The 24,558-nt window shown below is 39.5% G+C and overlaps 1 protein-coding gene across 1 annotated transcript; it reads left to right on the forward strand.

Moving 5' to 3' along the window:
- The first annotated feature begins 3,674 nt into the window (after positions 1-3,674).
- On the forward strand, positions 3,675-22,767 carry WDR41 (WD repeat domain 41). The gene is made up of 13 exons (XM_088521395.1): positions 3,675-3,771; positions 5,469-5,584; positions 9,539-9,587; positions 12,199-12,330; positions 12,630-12,692; positions 13,225-13,336; positions 14,846-14,908; positions 15,830-15,931; positions 17,232-17,416; positions 19,246-19,367; positions 20,145-20,233; positions 21,770-21,903; positions 22,415-22,767. The coding sequence occupies exons 1-13, from the start codon at positions 3,721-3,723 to the stop codon at positions 22,565-22,567; spliced, it is 1,371 nt and encodes a 456-aa protein (XP_088377521.1). The 5' UTR covers positions 3,675-3,720; the 3' UTR covers positions 22,568-22,767.
- Positions 22,768-24,558: the final 1,791 nt, after the last annotated feature.

Here is a 24,558-nt window from a genome sequence, read left to right on the forward strand (position 1 = left end):
ACCAGAGCAGTTTGCATTTAAAAAGCAAGTTCAAAAAAATTATTCTCTTCGTTTTCCTCATGATGTAGAGGAGGAGTCTTAGGAATGCGTGGATGTGTTATTCCATCTTGCAGTATCTGTTTCCTGACTCCTTCAGCAAAAATACCATAGCAGAACTTGTCAATTAAGAAGTGTACCAACATGCTTTTGTATACCAGTATGTACCATCCTCTGTTTCTTTTCACACGCATGCACACAAAATCAAAACAATCATAATAATTAAAAAAGATAAAAAAAATATTTATTCAAAACACAGATTAGAAAAAAATAAATGACATCATCTACATAGCAGCGAAGACCATAGCTTTCCTGGAGACAGAAAAGTGATCATTCAAGCACAATTAAACTGCATAATGCAGCAAATCAAGCCTTTAAAAGTGGAAATGTACAAAACACATTTCTAATCCATTAAATTGATATTAACGTAAGTCTTTGCCTAGTTTTAATAGTAGTATGATAGATTCATAAATAGGAGTTAATGAACTCAGTGTGGCAAAAGTGAGAATTCACCTGTATCTTTGCCATGAATTACAACTAAACACAAATATTCCTGCTCTTAGAAGAACATGGATAGTTTCTTCCTGCCTGTTAGCATTCACCCGCACCTTTTGTGACTTTTCATACTCCAGATTATGACTCAAACTAGACAGAACTTAATGTACATTTTGCATATGTGGCTGTTATATCTAAAGCCACGGGGAAGCAGTTACTTCCATTTCCTTGGGGATTGCAACAGGGCACAAGTTCAGCTTCATTAAGGATAACCCTCCTACCAGCCCCTTGAGATTCTCAGGTTGGCTCCTTCCCCACTCTTATGAGGAGTTACAGAGCTGTGGTGGGAGCTGAAGCCCACAGGTAGCTCCTGATGGGCCTGTGGGCCCACCGAGTGAATGCTCAGGCACCAAGAACTGCGTAAGTCAGCAGCCGCACTGCACATGGTCTGTGGAGAAAGGCAGACCTCAAGGAACTCAGGGATAGGGTTATTGTGTGTGTGCACATCGTGTGGCCTCTGAACAGCAAAAAAAGAAGAAAAAATGCAAAGGGAATTCCAAATTAATGGGTAACACATGAGTTTACAATGTTGTTTCAAGGGCAGCTGAAGCTGTTGGCTAGTAGGATGACAAAGCACCTTCCTGTAGACTAGAAAATCCATATCTTGTAAAATGCAGTATCATTTATTTGCATCTCTAAATGTGAATCCATGCACTCTTTGGCCCAACTACTGCTAATGGGGACAGCTGATGCCTCCTTCAGGGGAGAAACATGTCCCAGACAACAAAGCTGCTGCTACTGCAGGAACTTCTCAGGATGCACTGATGTAGTTGCAGGACCCCTTCCATTCCCAAGCAAGCCCCTGGAGGAGCCAGCTTCAAGCTCACCTAATGGAAAGTCATCTCCTAGGCCCAGTGCTATCCGGGAAATCATGTGGCACTGCAGGATGAGCTCCAGCTCTTAATGCATAGAGGGGACATAGTCAGCCACCTCCTCCCAACATGTGTGCTGGTGCTTAGGCTGAGATCTGTAGTGCTGTGACACATGGTGCCTCTAAGGCAGCCTGGTGTTTGGAAGGGATAGCTTTTCTTCAGGACTGAAGGGTGTCTGCGCATTTGCCTGACCTGGGGAATGCAACGACCTATGATCCTAAGAGGGTAGATTTGGCACAAACTGAAGATAAAGAAGAGCAGAAGAAATTGTGAATGTATATATGCTGGACATGAAGAAGTGTAATACTGTTCATTAAAATATCACATTGGCTGGACAACTCTGCTTCCAACTTTTGTTTCTTTAACATGTCAAGTATTTTGGACTGTATTTCATCCTGGCAGAGTGTGAAATCCTTGGAGGTGCTTTTCAACTGATATATTTATTAGACATAAGGGAACATACTGTCTGGATTAGTCACGGATTTTGAAACTGAAGTATAAGACATTATATCTCAAAGACGTAACTTTAGAGAAAGTTAACTTTAGAGAACTTGTCTTTAAAAAACATATTCTAGTTCATACTTCAAAAAAGTCTAAGTTACTTTGGAATAAGACTGATTCCAAAGTATTTGTTTACTTGCATTTGCTACACATAATCTAATTCAAAAAATACTATCTCTCCTATATAAAATTAAATTCTGATGTACATATATATTAGATATAGCTACACATATCCACACCTGTGTGTTTTGGTTGTGTGTGTGTATATACAACTTCATGCCACAAACAAATTGTTCCTTTTGTTTAAATGTCTTGATGCCTACAGTAAATGAAGCCATCAAGGAGTTTATTAATAGGACTGCAAATGACTGTGTGAAAAGCTTATTATTAATGATTGTTAAGAAAATGAAAATGCCATATGCTACTGAGCCTCCCTTAAGTCCACAGTGTTTGAAGGAGAGGGCTACAAATACTAAGCACCCAAACACAGTGTTGCTGATACCCAAGAGCTGGGCTCTGAGGTCAGATTTAGTTACTGAGGCAAGGTGGTTTTCTGAGGTCAGCAAAGACATGCAAGGGTTTTGGCTCTGCTTCCACCATTTAAGAACCTGGTGTATTTCCAGTTCTTGTTCTGAAAGAGCCTTTACAAGGAGGGTATAACATTTATAACCTTCCAGACTGCCTGTCATGAAGTTTAAGGCTCCGTATTTATCTACAGAGATGCTGAACAGCACGGCTCTCTGCACTGCGTTTTTTCTGTCCTGCCTCCTCCAAATGCGTCAGCTGTGATACAGAGGTATAGGTTAAAATGAGGAGGAATGGCAGGAAAGGAGGCGTAAAGCCAAGGAGCATTCCTCACTGCACCGAAGCAGAGAGCAGATCCTTGAGGCCTGCATGGCTTGGCAGCAATCCCTGTCCTGCCTCTGGGCAGGGAGGGCTCCCCAGTTCTCAGTTTTTGGAAGGACAAGCAGTGTGGGTACTGCAGCGGAGGGTCCCAGCTCCAGGAAGGTGCTGGCAGATGCAGTCACATGCCCAGCATAATCCCATGGATCCTGCCCTTGTTCTGCAGGAACAGCACGTCTCACCAGGAACGTGAGGCCAGCACAACTGAACTTTTTGGAAAAGCAGCTGTGTGCTGATGCAGCCAGGAACATGTCCTACTTTAAAAGTGGTTCATGCTTCCCAAAACCTTTAGTCTACTGAGAAGCTGCAGAGAGCCCATTCCTGCACCCACGTTTTGGAAACGGTGTGCGGCCTGCATTAGTCAGCTTGGAGAAGCTTGAAGAGAAATCCAGACGTGGAGAATGCAAATGCCCATAGTCAAGGAAAATCCACTTCATACAGAAAAAAATGAGGAGCTCTTTACTTGGGAAACAAACAAACAAGAGGATCACCATAAAATAGTATAATTATTCTAACATGACAGTATTTTTTTTCCCCTGAACCAACAAGGCAGAAAAAGCTAGCGAAGGAAAACTATTTATTTATTATCTCTTAATTAATACGCTTGCTTTATGCAATTAAATCACACAATTAGTCAGCAACACCCTCCCCACCCGACAGCCACTCGGCTGTCGATTGCTCGGGTCTGTCGCGGCCCTGCCCACTCGAGGGCCGGCCCGAGCGGAGCTCGGTTAGGAAGGTCTTGCTCGCGGCCCGGGGCGGCGCGCGGCAGTTGCCGTCGGTTGCAGCGACGCGGGCGACGGTCCTGGTGCCAGTGCCGGTTCCGTCCCGTCGCCGTCACGGGCGGCCGCCGATGCTGCGGTGGCTGATCGGGGGCGGCCGGGAGCCGCAGGGCCTGTCAGAGGTAAGGCGGCGGGTGGGGGCGGAGCGGCTGGCGCGGGAGGCGGTGCCGAGGAGCGCGGCGGCCGTTGGGGCTGTTAAGGCCGTTGGTGAGGGGCGGGGTCGCCCTTCCCCCCCGCCCCTCGCGAGGAGGGAACGAAGGAGAATTAAAATAAAATAAAAGCAGCCCTCCCCAGAGCACCAGCAGCCCCCGATGGGGCAGGAGCCGTAGCCGATGGCTGTGCAGGAGCATGTGCTTGGTATAGGCAGCAGCTGATTATTGTAGTCTGTAGGGTTTTTTGATTTTGGGGGTATTTTTTCAGGTTTTAACCCATTAAAGTAAGCTGACCCTATGCACTGCACTAACTTCAGGTGTCTCTCCTGCTGAACTCCAGCTTCACTGGAGTTGAGGGGTGCTGTACTGAGGTTTTCTTGTCCCCGACACTTCCAAATTTCTCAGCCTGGACTTTTCCTTAGCAGGAGCTAATGAGCAGCAGTGCCAAAGCTCCCTGCCCTGCTCCTTTTGCAGTCTAGACGGAAAAGGAGGGATGACGTGTTTTCAGCTGTGGAGCTGGAGTGTGCCGTGACAGCACCGCGCCAGGGTGTCATGAATGCTGCTCCTTTTTTGGGTAGAGATTTGAGCATATTGGTGGCCAGGAAGACCTCCAACTTTCATACTTGGACAAAACATTGGCTATGCTATGGTCACATTTAGCAGGGCTTTGTGCAGTGCTGTTACAAAAAAAAAAAAAAATGTAACAGCATTCTGTGATGTGCTAGAGAGCTGTATTGTTATGCGTCCTTCTCCCAGGTTTAAACTCTGGCACAGTGAAGTCAAGGCACAGTCCGTTTATTCTGCTGTTCGTGGCTTTCTTAAGTCCAATCCACTGGATTTTTGTTGCCATTGCTGCTACAGGTTTGCTGAATGATGGTGATCATTTTGCTTCCCTGAGCAAAACTGGCTAATATGTATTTATAAGAGTCAATCTCTAATGTTGTTTATTTATTTATTTAGCATTAGCTAATTCTTTTTTTGTAGCCTTGTGCAATGTGTTTTTGACCCTGACAGTGATAAGCTTGCTCCGAGTGATTGATAGTACTTTTAATTAATAGTCTAGCTGGGCTAATTGCAGGTGCTGTTTTGTAAATGATTTATCCTTTTTTTTTCTTCATCTTTCTAAGCTATTGGCTTTTGCACTTTGTGAATAGAGACCCAAAAACTGATTTATATATTACGTAACAGAAAAACGTTTGTTCTTGTTTATTTTAAAGATGTCGTCTTTATATAAGATTAAAGGATTGGATTGCAGGTGAAGGGTGTAAGAAGTTTACCGACCTCTTGGAAAATGTGCAATTTAATAAAAAACTGAGTGGCTGATATATTGTGTCATATAGCATACACCATTTTATAGCTGAGACTGAACTGTTTTTTCATCTTGGTATATCAGTGATTAAAGCAGTACAAAATGCTTTTTAAAAACACAGAATATTTTAAAATACTTGCGAGAGAAGGAAATTATTTACTTGAAATAAAAGAATTGATCCTTGCTTATGTTTTTTATTAAGGCAAAATTGTAATTTAGAACTAGTAATTTATATATATTAATATAACTACACATGCACAAACAAATGTATATACCCATAGTTTTAGACATTGCAAAGACCCCATGAAAGCAATTACGTCAGTACTAAAATTTATTTTCCCCTTTTATGAATTTTTAGAAATCATCTGTACAGACCATTGGTGAAGAACAAATACAGAATCCTTACACAGAGCTCCTTGTATTGAAAGGTCATCAAGATATAGTACGATTTCTAGTGCAAATAGATGACTACAGGTATGAAACTGTATTTCTGATTGCTTCAGAGCCTCCTTGGGAATATATCTGTGAATGTTTATAAAAATGTAGAAATATTTTTTTATCTTTTTTTTTCCTTCTGTCAGTACCTGAGAGAACATAGTTAAAAAATTTAAATTCTGAACATTTTAGTTTTTTGCGGGGGCAGATAAGGGCTAGGAAAAGAGGCTGAGTGTAAAAAGACAAGGAGTAAAAGCCCCCTTTATGCAGTATGTTTTTAATTCTTTTGTCAACTCTCATGAATTATACTTTTATGAGAAAACACTGATGATGGAGCTAGGTTTCTTGATACAAATTCATTTAGCTACTGAAGGTTAGTTAAATGAATTTAACTGCTGAAAAGCCTTCAGCTAATTCACTCCTTTTCTGACTTCTGTTCTGAATGGATTTATGTATTCTATGTTTTTGATTTGAGGGTAACTTATTTCATCTTTTGATTTTTCCAAAAGGAAATAGACTCCTGCAGATACTGTGAATATGGCAATTGAAGATGACATTATCAATAGTATTGATTATTTCTCTTCCTTTTCAATCTTTTGTCAGGTCTCCCAGTGCTTAAAGCCTGTTGTACTTTCATCTGAAAGTCTAGTGATTAAGTCACTTGAGCTTTGATTAAATCATTTTTTCCCTAAATTTCTTAGGTTCTGTTTTTTTTCACCACTTTATTTCTATACAGAATGGCTACCTACTCATCCTTGCCCAAATGTGCATTGTATATCTCCATATTGCATATCTCCTTCAGTTTCCTGTTGTAAAGCCTGATTTACTGCTTCCAGTCCTAGCAGTTCTGTTTTTTTTTTCTCTTCTAATTTTTAGCTGTGTGTATTTTGTGCATGACAATTTTTGTTAACTGTTCTGTTCTTAGCTCTTTGCAACTAGCTCCGGTTTTAACTGTGAATTCTGTGTAAGGAATCATCGAAGCTGGAAAACTGGTTATGAAGCTAAGATGAAGACACTAGATTTACCGTTGTCACATTGTGTGTGTGACTGAGAGAATGAGTTCTGACACTGCCACATTAGTGAATTGGCTCCTGCCCTAGCTTTGTCTAAATCAGCCTAGGGTGCTCTTTCATTTAACTTAATCCTGCAAGAGAGGGAATACTATATAGCTGCCTTAAAAAGTAACATTGCGAAACTTTTAGTTGGCAGTATGCATAGTGACTGTTGGCTGGTGTGGAGAATTAGATAGGAAACCTTCAGAGCTAAGAAGCAGAGTAATAGGGAAGTCTCTCTGTTAAGGAGCTGTAACAGATTATACCTTTTATAGGTTAAGCACAGAAGAGGTTTTCTAACCTCTATTCATCAATAGACTATACAAATATAGCATGAGTGAGGATTTGGTTTCTAGCATCACAATATATAGCCTGAATATTGTGAAAGAAGATGATCTCTTCTACATATGTACTGATCAGGCAGGTGGTCTCATCCAATTTGGAATGCCTACAGATTCTTATTATGTGTGTGTGTATATATGTATATATATATTTTTTATTTCCACAGAAGGCTTCATGGGGAATATTTAGCCTGTTAGTGTTCATTCTTAGTATAAATTTGCATGCATGCATTTCTATATAATTTATTTTTGGCACTAATAAAATGCAAATTAATAGAATAGTCCACCCGAAGATTTGTATACAAATAGAATATATATATATATAATATATTTTTATACCTTTCCCTTTCAGACAAATTATTAAAATAACCTTTCCTCAAAATACTTTTTTTTCCAAAGCATATGCACTAAATAAATCTAACTGGCCTTTATGGAAATATTAGGGTATTTTTAGAACAGAGGCACATTCTGATGCAAAAAAATCTTTTATTATTCCAGGTTTCAGTGTCCAGGAGCAGATATATTATTGAAGCAAAACTAATATTAATCTGTGTAAAACTAAACCCTGGGTGGTCACTGAGAAGACAGGCTATAGAATAACATATGGGTAAGGAGTAAGTTATATAGCTGGTAAATATTCTGAGAGTTAGAGGAGTTTAATGCAGCCCTTCACTGGACATTAATTCCAAGGTTTTATTTATCAAGAATATACTTTATTACTATAGTAGTTTCTGCACTGCTAAACAGCTGATAATATTTTTCACTTGATTCTTTCCAATAAAATTAGTATTGTTACTCTGCTTTTGAAATATTTTTATTTAGTTTTTGCAGCCATTCCATTGTATGCTTTTTGTCAACTGTTGTAAGCCAAGTTTCACGCTTCAGGTCTTTAGATAATATCATCTTATTGAGAATTTTGCAGAAGGATTTTCTTGTTTTCTCAGCAGTGCAGCTAAAACCAGTGAGTGGAAAATTTTCTCAGATTGGTTTTTGAAGATACTAAATAAATCCTGTATAAATGTAACAGAAAGCTGCTTTTTTTCTTCTTTTCTGTTGTATTCTTTGAACATGAAGTGAGGGTCATATTGATTGGAAGATCACCAAAGAAGGCTAAGCCTCAGCAAGAGTCTTCCAAAAAATAAACTGAGATAGAATTGCATGTAATACTCTAGCATTTGACACATTAAACTAAACCGGGTTCGTAGCACATTTTAAGAATACCTTTCTTTGCTGCTCATTTGACCACTTGTTGCTTCTTCAGGAAGCAGACAGGGTTAGGGAGGATGGTGATCATGACTGGAAAAGAATCAGGTGACCCATGAAACTGCACATTGAAGAACAGGACACATCTGTAGGATGACTGATTCTACCCTAAACGTTTAGTTTTAAACAGGAATTCTGTTTAGAAGAGGAAAAGTAAAAGCATAAAACAGCACTACAATGTCTCTGTTGATGAGTTACCCTCATTCCTTTCTCCAAAGATTAGTTTTCTTTTAAGCTTTTGTTCAAGTGGCACACAATTCCAATATGAATTGAAAAATGAATTGAAATTGAAAGGAGTTTTGCTCAAATTTGAAAGTTTTGCTCTTTTAAGTTCTTGGCCTCATGAAAAAACAAAATAAAATACAACTGAGAGGGGACTAAAGATAAACTAATTTTATCAGAGGTGTGTGTAGATTTTTTTTTTAATGAAAACATCTAAAGCTGATAACTGAAAAAGATGTGATATAACTTTTTCTATTTCATGTCTTCTTTGCAAACAATGCAAATCTAAATTAGTTCCCATCAAATTAACTGCATTTACCCTTGTCGAACACCCAAAGCAAAATAAAAAAATAGAAGGCAGGTTTATTTCCAAGTAATAAGTGAAGTCAAACTTCTGTGGAACGTCCTGCTCTGTACGAGGCTCTTTTAACTTGCAGTACGTGTTTACTAGGAAGCTTGCATTTGTGCTGCAGCATCCGTGTAGCTGTGATGGTGCTAAGGTGCAGATATAAGCAGACTGTAATGGATATTCTGACTATCTGAGGTAAAAGGCTGAATTCAAATCAATCTTGTTAAGATTAGATTTGCAGTCTGATAAAAATAAAAAAAAATCCCTTGTGTGGTATGCTCTTTAGCTGAATTTTTAGCAAAGGTTGTATTTCACATATTATATGCACTCTCTTTGAGAGTTCTTTTAAGACACTGTTTAAAATATCATAATGAACATTGAGTTCCTCTGTTCTTGGGCTGAGGTCAGATGGGTAGTTTGTAACTTATTAGATGTCTTGTAGTCAGTCAGCTCTGACTAATAGAATTTGGTTTTAGAATTTGGTTTCATTCATTGTATAAGATCTCATATTAAATTTTTGATCAACAGGAGAATTGATTCTGTAATGAGGACTTACATTTATAATAGCATGCATTGAAATTCTTAAGTCTTGTTCTTTATTTATGTTGACAAATACGTTCACTTTATAAACTGTAATTGAGATTTTCAGGTATATTTTTATTTAGATTAAAGTTAAAGTTTAATATATCTTATAAATATTATCCTGCATAACTGTCTACTTCCATTATATTATGCTATATTAACTTTTTCACTTTTTTTTAATCAGGTTTGCTTCTGCAGGAGATGATGGAATCATATTTCTGTGGAATGCTCAGGTTCGTTTGCTTTTTGGATAGGTTGTGTGCTCTAACAGGGAGATGGGATAGGAGCCGTCAAGAGGAGACAAAAACTTCTCCTAGCTAAAAGGCAGAATAAACAAGAATTGCTGCACGGATTCCTCTCAGCTGTTGTTTGCATGATGTAAAACTGGATTGTGTCAGTCCAGTTTTAATTTGCTAAATTACTACTACCTTGGCAGGTAAAAGTTGTGTTGTGAACCTAAGAGAATGTTTTATATGTACATGTACATATATATATATATATGGAGAGCTAACACAAAACTGTACCGGAAATGCACCAAAGTCAGTGGAAATTGGGCTTTTCATGCAGAGCCTTGCTGGCTATGATAAAAATCAGCTTTGTAAAGCCTTTTAAGGTGTTAGATTTATCATAGATGTAGAGTTCTGTAAGTGGTATCCTTTATTCTGCTGCCCTGCTCTGTCTCCATATCTTTGAAATAATTATTGAGAAGAGTGTTAAACCTGCATTTAGTAGGCTTAGTATGCAAGGTAGCTATTAAACAGAAATCTAAAAGGGACACACTATAATGTGCCATTGTGCCGTCTAAACTAGACATACCCAGACAGACCTCCTAGGCAAGCTCCGGAAGTGTGGGATAGATGAGTGGACAGTGAGGTGGATTAGGAACTGGCTGGATGGCAGAGCTCAGAGGGTGGTGATCAGCGGTGCAGAGTCTAGTTGGAGGCCTGTGGCTAGCGGTGTTCCCCAAGGGTCAGTCCTTGGTCCAGTCCTGTTCAATTTATTCACCAATGACCTGGATGAAGGCACAGAGTGCTCCCTCAGCAAGTTTGCTAATGACACGAAACTGGGAGGAGTAGCTGATACCCCAGAGGGCTGCACTACCATCCAGAGGGACCTGGACAGACTGGACAACTGGGCGGTGAAAAACCTCATGCAATTCAACAAGGCCAAGTGCAAGGTCCTGCACCTGGGGAGGAATAACCCCAGACACCAGTACAGGCTGGGGACTGACCTTCTGGAGAGCAGATCTGCAGAGAGGGACCTGGGTGTCATGGTGGATGACAAGGTGACCATGAGGCAGCAGTGTGCCCTTGTGGCCAAGAAGGCCAATGGGATCCTGGGGTGCATTAAGAAGAGCGTCTCCAGCAGGTCGAGGGAGGTGATCCTGCCCCTGTACTCAGCCCTGGTGAGGCCACATCTGGAGTATTGTGTCCAGTTCTGGGCTCCACAGTACAAGAGGGATGTGGAGCTGCTGGAGAGAGTCCAGCGCAGGGCCACAAGGATGATCAGGGGCCTGGAACATCTGCCCTGTGAGGAGAGACTGAGGGAGCTGGGCCTGTTCAGCCTGGAGAAGAGAAGGCTGAGAGGGGACCTGATCAGTGTCTCTAAGTACCTCAAGGGAGGGAGTGAGGAGGATGGTGCTGGCCTCTTTTCAGTGGTGGCCACTGACAGAACTAGAGGTAATGGCCACAAACTGAAACACCGAAAGTTCCACGTGAACTTAAGGAAAAATTTCTTAACAGTGAGGGCGACAGAGCCCTGGAACAGGCTGCCCAGAGAGGTTGTGGAGTCTCCTTCTCTGGAGATCTTCCAAACCCGCTTGGACGCAGTCCTGTGCCAGTGCTCTAGGTGACCCTGTGTGTGCAGGGGGGTTGGACTAGATGACCACTAAAGGTCCCTTCCAACCTTAAGCATTCTATGATTCTATGATGCCAAAAATTCTAGTTGAGGAAGAAAGAAATCTCAAACTGTAAACAGTTACAGAAACATTAGAAAAAAAGGCATTTGTGGCGATGCAGCTTTAACATATGGAAGGAGAACTTGCAACTTTTCTTCTCTTTGAGTTCTTACTGTTGTTGAACTTTTATAACCTTTTTATTTGAAAAAGGAAGTTTTTGAATGTTCAAACACACATATGTGAGTATATATAGTTGGTGTTCTAAGCAGTTCATGAATATAAAACTGATTTAGGTGTCTAATTTAGGAATAGAATTTCATTTTCTACTTCTGTAGGATTATTACTACTTTTTTGTTAAAGCAACTCTTCCTTTTTTAATCAAAAAAATTAGAAGTGCAAAGAGGTGTGCAGTTATAACTACTCAGTATTTTAATTGCATGTTTGAATGAAGCAGTGTATTTCTGCATATTTGTTTTTCAAGTTTTGTCTTAAAAAACAGGGCAGAAGTAGTCAAATTATCTAAACCAACATCTTGAAGCTATAGATAATGTTCATAGAAAATAAGGCTGTCAGAAACTTGGCAGTACTGTGTTTGCTGTAAGGACAGGTCAAGTTTTTCAAATCACTAAAATAAAAACAGATTTATTCAAGAGGGGGTTTGTTAGCAATTCAGAATTGCCATGATATCAGGTGGATAGGCCTAATGGCCAATATTTCCATTGAAGTGAATTTAATATACAATTACATTCCTCAGATCTGCCAGAGATTATTTTCTTTACACCTAGAATGATACACTTACTTACAGTAGGCCTGTAAGTGATTTTAGAAAGTGAGATTCTAGACTCTTAGAAATTTTTCTTTTTGAAAGTGATTTGGTGTTTATGTCAAATGATGCAGTAGGCATATTCCAGATATTAGCTTTCATTTTTCTTGTGCTTATTTTACAGACTGGAGAGAAACTTTTTGAACTACATGGACATACACACAAAATTACAGCTATTGCACCATTTTTTTCATCAGGTGCTTCTGGGGAAAACAGTCAATTCATATTAACAGCATCAGCGGATAGAACAGTTATTGTATCCTTAGATCTGGAGAGGGTTCAGTTCTTGTTTTTATTGTTTTTTGTTGTTGTTGCTGTTGTTTTTAAAGATAGCAAGATAGCAGTGACACAGGTTGCAGGCTGTTTATCGGATAATAATATCCAGTAGCTATAATTGGATTACACTAGGATTTTGTTACACCTTGCTCACAGCTAGGTCCAATCTCTACTGTCTTTCTCTGTACTTCTTTCTGAATCTGTCATTTAGTTACAAATGTAGCAGTTGTATTTATAGTATATAAAATCCTTCTTGGATTTCTTAACGAATGAAGTCAGGTTTGGGACTGCAGTAGTGGCAAACAGATTCAGAAAGTGTCATGTTTCCATTCTACTGTAAAGGTAAGCAGAGAAACTCTAGGTATGTCTGTTTGATGTATACATAGTATGTTAATGTATGGCAACTTATACACCATGGTGGGGGATGTTAAAAACAACAGCAGTGTTCAATTTATTCAAGAACACCTATCCTTTAAGTGGAAGACTGGCAGAAAAACAGGCATAATTCTTGAAATCTTTCTTTATGGAACTCTGAATATATTGATTTATTTTTATAAAGGTTGTAGAGCAAAGGTGGTTTTACAGCTTTGTTTGTTAGTAGACTGGAAAGACAATCTAAAGTCAAACTCGTTCTTGAATAGTAATAGTGTAAAGAAATCACTAAAAGTTTGAGTTTTGCATTGTTAATTGAAAATGGTACTGCATAACATAACATGTAGCACATTTTTTGTTCTGTATGTCTCAGAAAAGTGATACCTTAGTACTGTATTTTATAATACTTAAAGCCTTAGCTGCCTAAACCTGATGATCATTTTACAGAAAAATTCCCTGTAGAACTTTTGCAGGGGACATATATCTAGTTTTTGTTCTGCAGTGTTTGACAGTTCTTCAAAGACTGGATGTATGGCTGTCTGGAGGGAGTGATCTATGTGTTTGGAACCGAAAATTAGATCTCTTGTGTAAGACCAGTCATCTTACTGATGCAGGTAAAAATGTAAATGACTCATTATAGCTGTTAAAGTGCAAGTAAAATGGATCTGTATAATGATGCAAAACCAACTTGGCAAATTCTCTTTAATTCTAATGATAATGCTATATATTAAAGGCACACTCTATCTATTTTTTTAAATGTCAAATTTAATAATTCAAAATTTAAGACTCCTTTTAATCTCTTGTGCTATGTGAGTTTTAGAATATGTCAAATCTCAGTAGTGTATATTAACTTGGACTTGCAGGGCCGGCCCTCAGTTAGTGATTTCTACATGTTCGTGGTTATGGGGAACAGATCCTGAGGCTGACTTTCTCTCTGAGGGAGCCTGAGGTTATTTTTTGTAACTTCTTTAGTAAAGATTAGTAGTGATAAGGCAGTAAAGCTTTCTTTTTATTATTAAATTCAATACATTTTATATACAAAATAGATGTTGTCATAGAAATATAATCTCAATATTAATCATACTAAAATTTAGTAATAAGCATATGTATTATCCAGCCATGCAAAGATTTTTTTTTTTGCATATTATTGTCATACTTAACAAAGACAGTTAGGAAGCTGTGGATCAAATTCAAAGCTGGAACCAGTGTTTTTCCATGTATTTATCATAGAATAGAGTAGTGGTGAGCAAAACCGGAGCACTCCTGGTGTTGAAGATCTCCTTCTCTGGAGATCTTCAAAACCTGCCTGGATGCAACTCTGTGAAACCTGTTCTAGGTGTCCTTGCTTGAGCAGGAGGATTGGACTAGGTGATCTCTGGAGGTCCCTTCTGACCTCACCATTCTGTGAAAAGTTTGTGAGAACCTCCAAATCATTTGGGATGCTGATACTTATTTTGGTATCATGTCAAATATGAGTTGCATGTGATTTTATAGTATTTAGCATGAGGTGCTATGGAAGCTGTTGTATAAGGAATTAATTTATAGCCCAGGCCCTTTCTTCCCTGTGCATACCTTGCTTCCTTTGTGGGGAAAATGGACAGATGGGGGAGTTCTAGGCATGGTGAAGGCAGAATAACAACAAGGCTGGGTATTTAAAAATTAAGTCAAACTGTGCAGGGCCAGCTGAACCAGAATAGGCACATGATTAGTCTCCTGCATAATATAGTAGTATTAGTGTCTAAAAGTTTTGGTACTGTGTTTGCTTAGAGTCTTGGTAATTACCACAATGTTCTTAGTATTTTTCACCATTAGAACATAAGCATCTTAGACCTATTAAAAAGATCATTGTTTCCCAATGTTACCTTCTACCTGATGCTTGGTGTTCAAATTCTGCTGGATCCTGAATCAGACTTTTCTGATTACCTCTGTGTGAGGTAATTTGTTCTTTTCTGATGCAATTTTACTTGCACTCCATGTACTACACTTTTATTCTGCTCTTACCTTATTTGTGAAAGGACAATATGAATAAATTTATATGTATTAGAATTATTAGTTCACTGTGATTTCATTAGGTCAATGAATATCCTTTTCTCTCTTTTTCTCATTTACTGTATTTTTCAAAGGTATCAGTGCTTTACTTGAATTGCCTAAAAATTGTGTTGCGGCAGCTGTTGGCAAAGAGCTAAGTAAGTATGTTGCATTTCTGTTAAATCGTCATGTTTCGTAATGGGCTGCTTCTCAGAGATGTGTGTGCAGACCATGCTGCTGGAATTGCATAGCTGAAGTAGATGGCATCAGGCTGTGATGAGCAGCCTCCTTCCCTTCTCCCTCACTTGACCAACCAGCAGATCATTTCCTCCAGGAAGTTCCTTGACATCTTATGTTTTGTTACTGTTGTACCACCTGTCCAGGTCAGATTGTGGACAGCTGCGTTTCTCTTTCTGGAGAACATCTGGAGCTCATTATCTGAGCTGTCAGATTATTTCCTCAGTTACACATTGCTCTTAGTAGGCTTCCCTAGAGCATCCTCATCCCAAGGTCAGGAGTGCAAGATGCTACCAATAAAATAATACCAAGAATGTAGTGAGGCAGTGTGATGCTTTCTCATGCTCATGTGGAGAAGGGCTTTTCTAGATATAAAAACTGTGAATCTTTTGCTAGTTGTCAGTGTGGAGGGTCTTTGAAAATGAGAATATTTTTATGAAAGCATTCAAAGATCAGTGTATGAGAAACATTCCAGGAGGTAAAGTATACCCTGAGTCGACAAAACAACATATTTTGTTTAATATGTTTAAAGATTTAACAATCTGGTGTTCAGATCAAAGAATTGTGAGCAAAATAAAAATAGACTTCTTGTGTTTAGATTCTGATATTGAATGTAAACCTTCATTTGAACTTCCCATGGTTTTTTCATAGTTTCCCTTTTTTGCATAAAAAATATTCCAAGATTTGTTAAAATAATCTTTAATTCCTAAAAAAAGATGAACCTTAATCCCAATGGATTTACTCTAAAAATCAATGTGTTTTAATTAAACATAACTACTCTAAACCTTTTTACTCTGAATGATAAAGCCTATTTAGACATTTTTTTCTGTCTGTCTCTGAAGTAATTTTCAGGTTGGTCGACAGACCTGAAGGTTGGAATGTCCTTGAAGTAAAACGCCTTGATGACCATCAGGATAACATCTTGTCATTGATCAGTGTCAATGGTAAGATTGGAGACTTAGTAGTAGTGTGGGTAGTTGTCAGTGGAATATTTTGGCCGTGGTGTTTTTGTTGTCACCAGACCCATAACTGGAATGAAACTTCCTAACTGGTACATGAACTTTTCTGTGTAGCTGCAAAGATAGTGGAACGTAGACATGTAATCGCTTTGCCTGTGTATTAGTGGTGAGATGAAACCAGGCAGGTTATGATTTATAACTGTCTCAGAAGAGGCAATGTCAGTTACAGAAATAGAATTCCAGCTGGTCTTCCTGTTGGGAAAGTTTTGGTTTGTTTGTTTGTTTTTGATATTTGAAATTTAATATATACAGCCATGTCTCTTTGCAGTTGTAGTCCTAGCTAACTGAAAGTTCTGTGTTTGAGGATGTGGACCTGCATGACCATCCACTCTGGAAGCTGATGTAACCTGAAACTGCCTCCTAGGGCACTACTGATGCTGAGCCCTTTTAACATCTCCTTTGTCTGCCCTGTTACAGATTCCCCTTCTACTTTGAGGTCTTCTTTTTCTTTAGAGCTTCCTATGAGTCCAGGACAGGTTATTCCCTGTGGGATGGAGAGGATACATTTGTCCTTGGCTTTTTTTTTTTTGCGTCAGCCAGGTTGACAAAGGGACGGGGAGGATTGCTAAAAGGAGGTCACTGTCTTCTTGTTTGTTCTGTGATAGTACGTGTTGGGGTCAGTGTTTCCGTGATTCTTGTTTTGATTACCAGAGTGAAACAATGTTTGGTTTAAAAAGGCAATGTGCTGTCTGCTCTATTGCTGGAGCAGGTGCTTTCTGTGTGGGATTAGCACATTCACAGAAAGCTATCTCAGTCTGCCGTTAATTTACCTCTCACAGTTTCTGATCTGTATTTCTGACCATGGCAAAGCTGTACTTTGCTGCACCCAAGAGCTGCTGACCTGCCTACTGGTCCAAGGAGCAGAACGGTTTTGCATGTGGGCACCAAAGGCACTTCACAGAGCTTGTATGTAGATCTGTTGGTGCTCCTTGCCTTTGCTGTACTGCGTTTTGTGGCAGGTGAATATTCTCCATGGTATTTTTAATACTGCAGGAGAGAGCGGACTTCCTTGTGCCAATTTAAGGTGTCAAATGAGCATTCCCCTCTCAGAGGGACTACATACTATGCAGTCTCAATAGCTTCACTCTAAGCTATGCAGTCTCAATACTATGCAGACTCAATAGCTTCACTCTAGCTCCCTTACTATAGTTTTCTAGGGCTGTAACATTATGTGAAATGGATTCTTCATATCACATGCTTTCTCTGTGTTGCCTCTTTTTTCTAGATTTGACTTTTGTGACAGGTTCTCATGTGGGTGAATTAATAGTCTGGGATGCACTTGACTGGACAAAGCAAGCATCCGAGTGCAACTTTTGGGACACCTCTCTCCACAACGATGCACAGCCAGAAATAAAGTTATCCCAAAGCCCAAATGAAACTTCAGTTCAACACTTAACATCTGATGAGGAGGTAAAAAGCTTTGAACAGAGACTACTCTGAGTAAACCTGCATGACCTAATCATAAAAGGCTGAGTGTTTTTGCTCTGTATTTTCCACTTGGTTGTGGCGGTAACTAATGTGCGTAACTATTTTAATACAGTCAGGATTTTTTACTTAAAAACCTGGTCACTGAGCCAAATCAAGGTTATAAAATGTTGATGATATGAGAACTAACATAATGGATTGTCACAATAGCATTTGTTTTGACTGATAAAAGAAGCTATATCACTTGTTTACAGTACCTCCGGAAAAATATTAGCAAGAGGTGTGTGTTTTGATAGCATGCATCTTTCTTATTCCATGTTTCTGGAACTGCAGTTTCCAAATATGCCCCTCTTGGACAGTTACAGCTGAGGGCATTATAAAATGAACTAAACAGTAGGCATATTTACAAGCTGTGCACAACAACAAATAGATACTGCTGCTTCTGTTCAGACAGCTCACTTAATTGTAAAGAGCACAAAGATGGGCTGAAAATGCAGGGTCTACTGTAATCGTATCTTGGAGACAATCCAGGAGTGCTTGGTCACAGTATTTAGGCAGAATCCAGTGGTTGTTCTGGAAACATTGGGACTTCTCAAGTTATTTACTTCTATGAAATGTTACTTAGTGTTGGTGGTGAGAAGGTGCTTTGCTGCCGGGGCACAATGAGATTCTGTTTTGGGGCCTGTAGGTGCATTGCTGGGGAATGATTAAGAGATTCCTGGAAATACATTCAGTGATGGGAGCTATATGCTAAGAAAGAGTGCTGAGAAGCTACTGCCCTGGTAGGAGTATAGGTGTTTTTATGCTGGCCTGTTAAGATCCATGTGCAACTCATGTTTCAGCACCTGTTATTTTCTAAGGGCTTGAGAAAACCAGGGCTTTGTCAGGTTGTGCAAATGAAAGTGTAATCTATGAAGAGCACCTTTTGCAGAGCAGTTGTGCTGTATAAAACTTAGCGTGTCTCAAGGTGGAGGGTAGAAAGGCTGATGAAAGGTGATACCTGATTGATTAATTGATTGATGTGTGACTGAAATGACCCTCACACAAAAAACAGGAAAATAATAAAACAGGTTTACTGTTTTTTTCTTTGTTGAGGGAGTGATATTTGAAATCTGAGTCTAATCTCAGCACTATCAAAGCTCCCATCACATATATACATAAGAAATGAGAACTTGGACAAAGAGAGTGGAACCAGTGTCTGTGGAAACACTGTTCAATACACAAAGGAAGTTTTAGCCAAACAGACAGGATTAGTGAAGGCTGGTTCTACAGAGTGCTGATAGGTGTGTAGTGTGAGCTGCTTATGAGCCATTAGTATTAGAACCCAACAGATGGAAGCAGGGACATTCAGGGAAAAGATCCAGTATGTAATCACCTAAACAAGGTATATATACAAAAAAAAAAAAAAAAAAAAAAAACAAAATATAGTGAATGGGAGTGTTTTGAACTCCTAGATTTGGTACAAAATATTTGTCATGTACACTGATCATACACTACTGTATTGTTTTGGTATGAGAATGTAGATATTGCAGAAACTTATTTTTTGCTATCCTTAGTTTACTCTTAGATACAGGGGAAAATACAAAGAGAAAACAACTGTGTGGAGTGTAGCTGAGTACCTGTTGGTGTCTCCCATGCTTTTACTGTGACTTGCTGTTTCCATATGTGTAGAGTAAAGCAGTAGCATGAAGGGGGAAAAAGGCCAGATAATGATGGCTGGGTGACGTCTCATAGCACCACTGGAAAGCCATTACTGGCAGGGTGATATTTCAGTGTCTGGTTCTGTAAGTTGTTCCACTGAATTTGCTTTCCAGTGTGTGTTTGCTGCTGTTGGGAAAGGCATATATGTGTATAATCTTCAAATGAAGCGTGTGATTGCCTGCCAGAAAACTGCTCATGACTCCTCTGTACTGCGCATTGCGAAACTTCCAAACAGGTACGAGTCGTGTTACATTTTGTAATGCAGTGAAGAAATGCAGGACTTGGAAGTGTGAGAGAGAGAGTCTGCAGAGCAGCATGTCATTTCTAGTGTTGATCTTTAGTTTGATCTGCTTGTATTAGAGCTTGTTTAAGCTCATTTTTGAAAACACATTGTTGTAACTCAATGTGAAATAACATAATCCAGTGTGTCTGATGCAGAAGTTCTAAGTAAAATAGTTTTCCTATTTTCAAAAATCAGGCTTAGTAAAACACTTTTGTCTGCACTGTGAATATATATCTTAATGGTGTTTTACTTGTATAATGCAACAGCAATGGCAGATTCATTAAATATTTTTCACTAAACATTTCTGAGCAGTCAAAATGTATTAACAGAAAAGAGTAACTTCCAGCCTTTTTTCATTAGTGCGAGATTTCTGCCTGTAACTTATTTTTGACAGCCAAGATACAAATTCATCAAAATAAAATTGCCAACTTGCTATGTAAATAAAATCCAATGGTTGCAATGTTAGGCCCCTTTATACTTAAAACGCGATTGAAACCATTTATTTTCCCCTCACTTATTTTCCAAGTCTGTTATAATTTCTCATGCTACAAATACAGCTTGTTTTATTTGGAGAATCTGGGCATCCTGCTATATTGTAAGAGTTGCAGTTGTGAAGGGTAGATGGGTAGAACGTGAGGCTCTTGCTGTGCTCTCACAGAAACGTCACTGGGTGAGCTGCGTGGGTGAGTATCCATCTGAGCTGCTGCTGCTTGTTACCTCTTCTGACAGGCAGCTGATGTCCTGCTCGGAGGATGGCAGCGTTCGCATTTGGGAGCTCCGGGAAAAGCAGCAGCTGCCAGCGGAGCCTGTTCCAACAGGTTTGCCCAGCACAGTGCTGGTGGGACATGTGTGAAGTGTGGAAAACTCAGTGCTTAGGGCTGGAAAGGCCTGTGGGCTTTTTCAGAAGAGCTCATGTGTTGAATTGGACTAAAAAGGTGCAGGTGTGGGTGGGGAAATAAAAAGGATGTGGGCATACAAGCATTCCAGGTCTGTTTTGGGAACCAGTTGTGTGCCATAAAGCTGATCAGCTGGTCTAACAGAAATTACTACCTTTCTCTACAAACCTGGGTCTACTCGTATGCTGGTAGTGCAGCCAGGATGCTTCAGCATGCAGGAGTAAATGACTAAGAACTTTCGAAGAAAAATAAAGACAAGTTTGCAAATGAGTGGTTAGCACAGAAAAACAGGTTTTCCACATCTCCTGCCTGAGCTTGGACTAACACTGGGACTCCCGTTGAGGCTCTGCCCAGCCTTAGTCGCGTCCTGGCTCTGCAGCGCTCGCTGCTAGGGGCTTGTGACTCGGGCTGCGCCTTTGCCTTTTGGCAGCGCCTGCTCCCTTTCGCTAGGCCAGCAGCTGCTCTGCTGCCCGCGGTGTCCTCGGAGCCGCCCCTACTGCCTGACTGGGGCAGACAGGGGCTGTTACACACACTGAGATGTGTACAACTTTCTGTCTGCATTTAGTCTGTCTGGCTGCTTGTCAGCTGATAGTAACTTTTGCAGGAATCTTGCCTAATGTTAGTGTTCTTGCAAATTGTTTTTTACTCTGCGGGTTTGACTCCCCTGCGTAATTACTCATCTCTGGTACCTTGCCTGCACGGGGCCATGGTCTCGCCCGCCTTGCTGTGTGTGCTCAGGGGCAAGGTAGAGCCAGCAGGAAGCTCTGGGTGCCGTGGGTCCTGTTCACAGCTTCCTACTTCTGTGGCTGTCGTCACCCAGCTCTTATGGGGGGCGCCTGGGCACAGATGTGTCTGTGTCCCGCAGCCCTGGTAGCACATGCAGGAGGTTATTGTGTTTACACTTCATGCTGGGAGATGATTTTAAATCTGAAAGTCAAGGGGCAGTATAAAAACAAGGATTTGGTATCAGAAACTTGTTACCCGTAAGCCAGCATTCTGAGGCGTTAGTTCAGGACACAGAGAGGGTGCCTTATTTTTCTTTTTGTCTTTGCACAAGTGAGAATCAGTCAGTTCAGGCAGACAGAGCAAAGGCAAACATCACTGCCTTGTAGCTACTTTTGCTGCTTATTTATTTCATTTAGACAATTCTTGGCTTTATTACTAAATCCATGTCTTGTGCCATCCAGGTGAGTCATTCAACATGTTTGCCCTATTGTGTTTAATAAGGACAGAGAGCAAAATAGATAAATTTCCCTTGCCCCTTGGGATGAATAATCCAGCTGTAGAAATGCTGCATGGTAAAATCTTTTGTCATTTCGCTGTAGTGCCTATCCTGCTTTTCGAGTTAAGTGACTTTCATAGTTCTCTTTTTAGCTAAAGGAAATAAGTTGTTTCTGTGAATATTGCCAAAATAAAAGAAAGGATCTACTTTTTTTTTTTTTTTTTTTTTAAATCCAGGGTTTTTCAGCATGTGGGGATTTGGAAGGGCAAACAAGCAGGCAAACCAAGCTGCTAAGAAGACACAGGAGAACACGACTATATGTTTCTTGGAGCTGGTTGGTGATTTGATTGGTCATTCGTCAGCTGTGCAGGTAGGTTAGCTTTATAAGAGTAAGAAAATGCGAGTAGTCCTTGGTAATGTAATTTTGGAAGTGTTTCTTCTTAAACAGCTGTAATGGTGACTTTGTGGCTCTGGAGGCTGGGAATATGTTTATCACGCTACAGAGTTTGTGGGAGGCCTGAGCTTCAGGCCCTTCTAAAGTCACAAAAAAGCTTGATGACCAACAATAACACTTTGATAGTGTGATATATTTAGCCCAATGTGAAAAGAATAACATGCAGTGACTGAGAGTCCTCATTGAGCTTGAGGAGTGACTGATGCCTGAGTATTGTGTGCATAGATACACACATCAGTGCTGTAGAAAATCGGGTTGTGCGCTGGATTTTTTTGCAGGCTGCAAGCAGTATGTATATGTTGCAGTGTTGCAGAGCTGCTGTTCAACTTCAAATGCGAATATTTCAGATGTTTGTTTCAGTTCATGCATTTGTTTAGTCCAACTTTAATCTGCGCTTTAAGCAAGTTTTTTGTTTTTGTTTTTTCAGATGTTCCTGTACTTTGGTGACCTAGGACTGGCTACGTGCTCTGCTGACCATCTCATTATTTTGTGGAAGGATGGCGAACAGGAATCTAGACTCCGCAGTGTAACATTATTTCAGAAATTGGCACAAAATGGTGGTTCACAAATCAAATTCTAAGTTATTGAGTACAGGGTAAATGTACTTAAACTGGATCTGCATTAAATGTGACTGCAAAGCAAAGTCTGAACTACTAGAAAGTGACTAACATTAAAGTTTACATTAATGTCATATGTTATATTGGTATTTTTGTTAGTTGCTGCTATTCTTCTCAGAGGATAAATTCGTAATATTTTGAATTACTTGGCTTTTTCTGTAAATAGAAATCGTGTTCTCTTAAACCACTGAAAATAGTGGTTTAAGAGTGAAAGTAGTGGAAAAAGAGCTTTTAGTATTATTTCTAATGTTTAAAAACACTGGATGATTATGGAAAATCAGAGTTGTTAACTGCTTTAGGTGGATCATAATTAGGGAATTTTGGGAGCATTCCAGTGTTCTGTGTAGAAGAGAGGAATGGAAGCAAAGCTGAGACTGCCTGCTTTATATAATTTATTTCATAAACCTAGGTTTTAGTCCCTGACTGCTCGGACCTAAAAAAAAAAAAAAAAAAAAAAAAAAAAAAAAAAAAAAGGCTGTTCTCAATCAGTTTTAATGTTGGCAGTGGAAGTTGCCGTCCTGTCCCAAACAAAATGTGGGCAATCAACAGTAGAGCTTACATAGCACCATTACTATGTCTGTCATGAAGTGTGATTGGTGTAGCTTACTCTTTCTATAGTGCATTCAGCTAAATAATTTGTGTCTAATTAAAAAAAATGGGGATATAGTTAAATTCCCCTCTTCTTTCATATCAGGAAGGAGTTCAGCTTTTAAGTTTGAACTCAAGATAGCTATAAAACTGACACAGGAAAGAAGTTTGAATTAAAGCTGAGGACAGCATTCTCTGTGGTATATGATATTGAGCAGGAAGGGCTGCACATTAATTTCCCCAACCGAAACAATATTTTAGATGCAAGCCAGTGTGTGGCAGCAAGCACTGCATTTCACCGCGTGGACTCTGTGCAGGTCCAACCTCAGGGAGACCACGTTCTCTCTGGCTCTTCTTTCTTGTTTCAAGTGAGGAATAGCTGTTTAGTTGTATATGAAGTGTGTGTTTTGTTACTACAGCTTTACAGAGAAAGTTTGTAAAACACTTTTCTGGAGATGCTATCATCGATTATAAGTAGAGAGAAGGAACAATTTTTTTTTTTTATTATCTGTTCTTCCTGTACCGTGAAAACAACTATTTCATTTTTATGTGAGAGCTTTTAAGTGAATACTTGGTAGAGAAACAGATCTATTCACAAAACTCATTGTGCATTTTACAGGGATGTAATTCAGCCTTAAATATTCCTACATGCTTAAAATATATTTACATCTATCAAAAGTGCCATTGTTCTTAAGATACACTCGGTTGGCAATAGATCTCCCAAGGGTCTCTTTCTTTAAACATGGTTGAGTTAGAAGTATTAAACCGAGTAAAGAAGTTTTATGCATGAACTTTGAGCATAACAATGAAGACAGTAATGCTATATTAACCAGCTCACTTTAAGTAAGACTTTTTTTCACTTGCTGTTGAGAAGTTCAGTAAGCAGAATTAGGGTGACTAGGTTAGAAATGTCCAGCTAGTGTCCTTTTAGATTTTATTTTTCAGCTTGTAATACATTTCCATACCCTCAGCTCACAAAGGTAAGTATCACACTTATCCTTAGTATTTATGCCCACCTGAGGAAGCTGTTTTAATACCTGCACTGAACACCGTAGGAAGGAGCTAGCTGAGAAGCAAGTAGACAGGCTGGAGTCCAGAAAACTTGGACATGAAAATTAATCTGTGCTGATTCTTCCGATCTTAAAGAAGCTTGGACTGTGTTAAGACACTGGTTTTGCCTAGTCTTTGTCTGGAGGAAGAAATAGGAGCATCTCACACAAATATAATGATTTCATGTTGAAGCTTTAACTCATGAACCAGAACTGAGGCTGAACTTTATTTCTTAGGTTCCTTCCACCAGTAACAGTTCCCTTCATGTGTTAGAAATGTGACTAAATAACAAACCAAAGTGCTTTACATGGTTGTG

This window comes from Tinamus guttatus, unplaced genomic scaffold (genome assembly GCF_059628265.1).
Source record: "Tinamus guttatus ecotype Peru unplaced genomic scaffold, ASM5962826v1 Tinamus_guttatus_pri_ptg000121l, whole genome shotgun sequence".
Classification (NCBI taxonomy): domain Eukaryota; kingdom Metazoa; phylum Chordata; class Aves; order Tinamiformes; family Tinamidae; genus Tinamus; species Tinamus guttatus.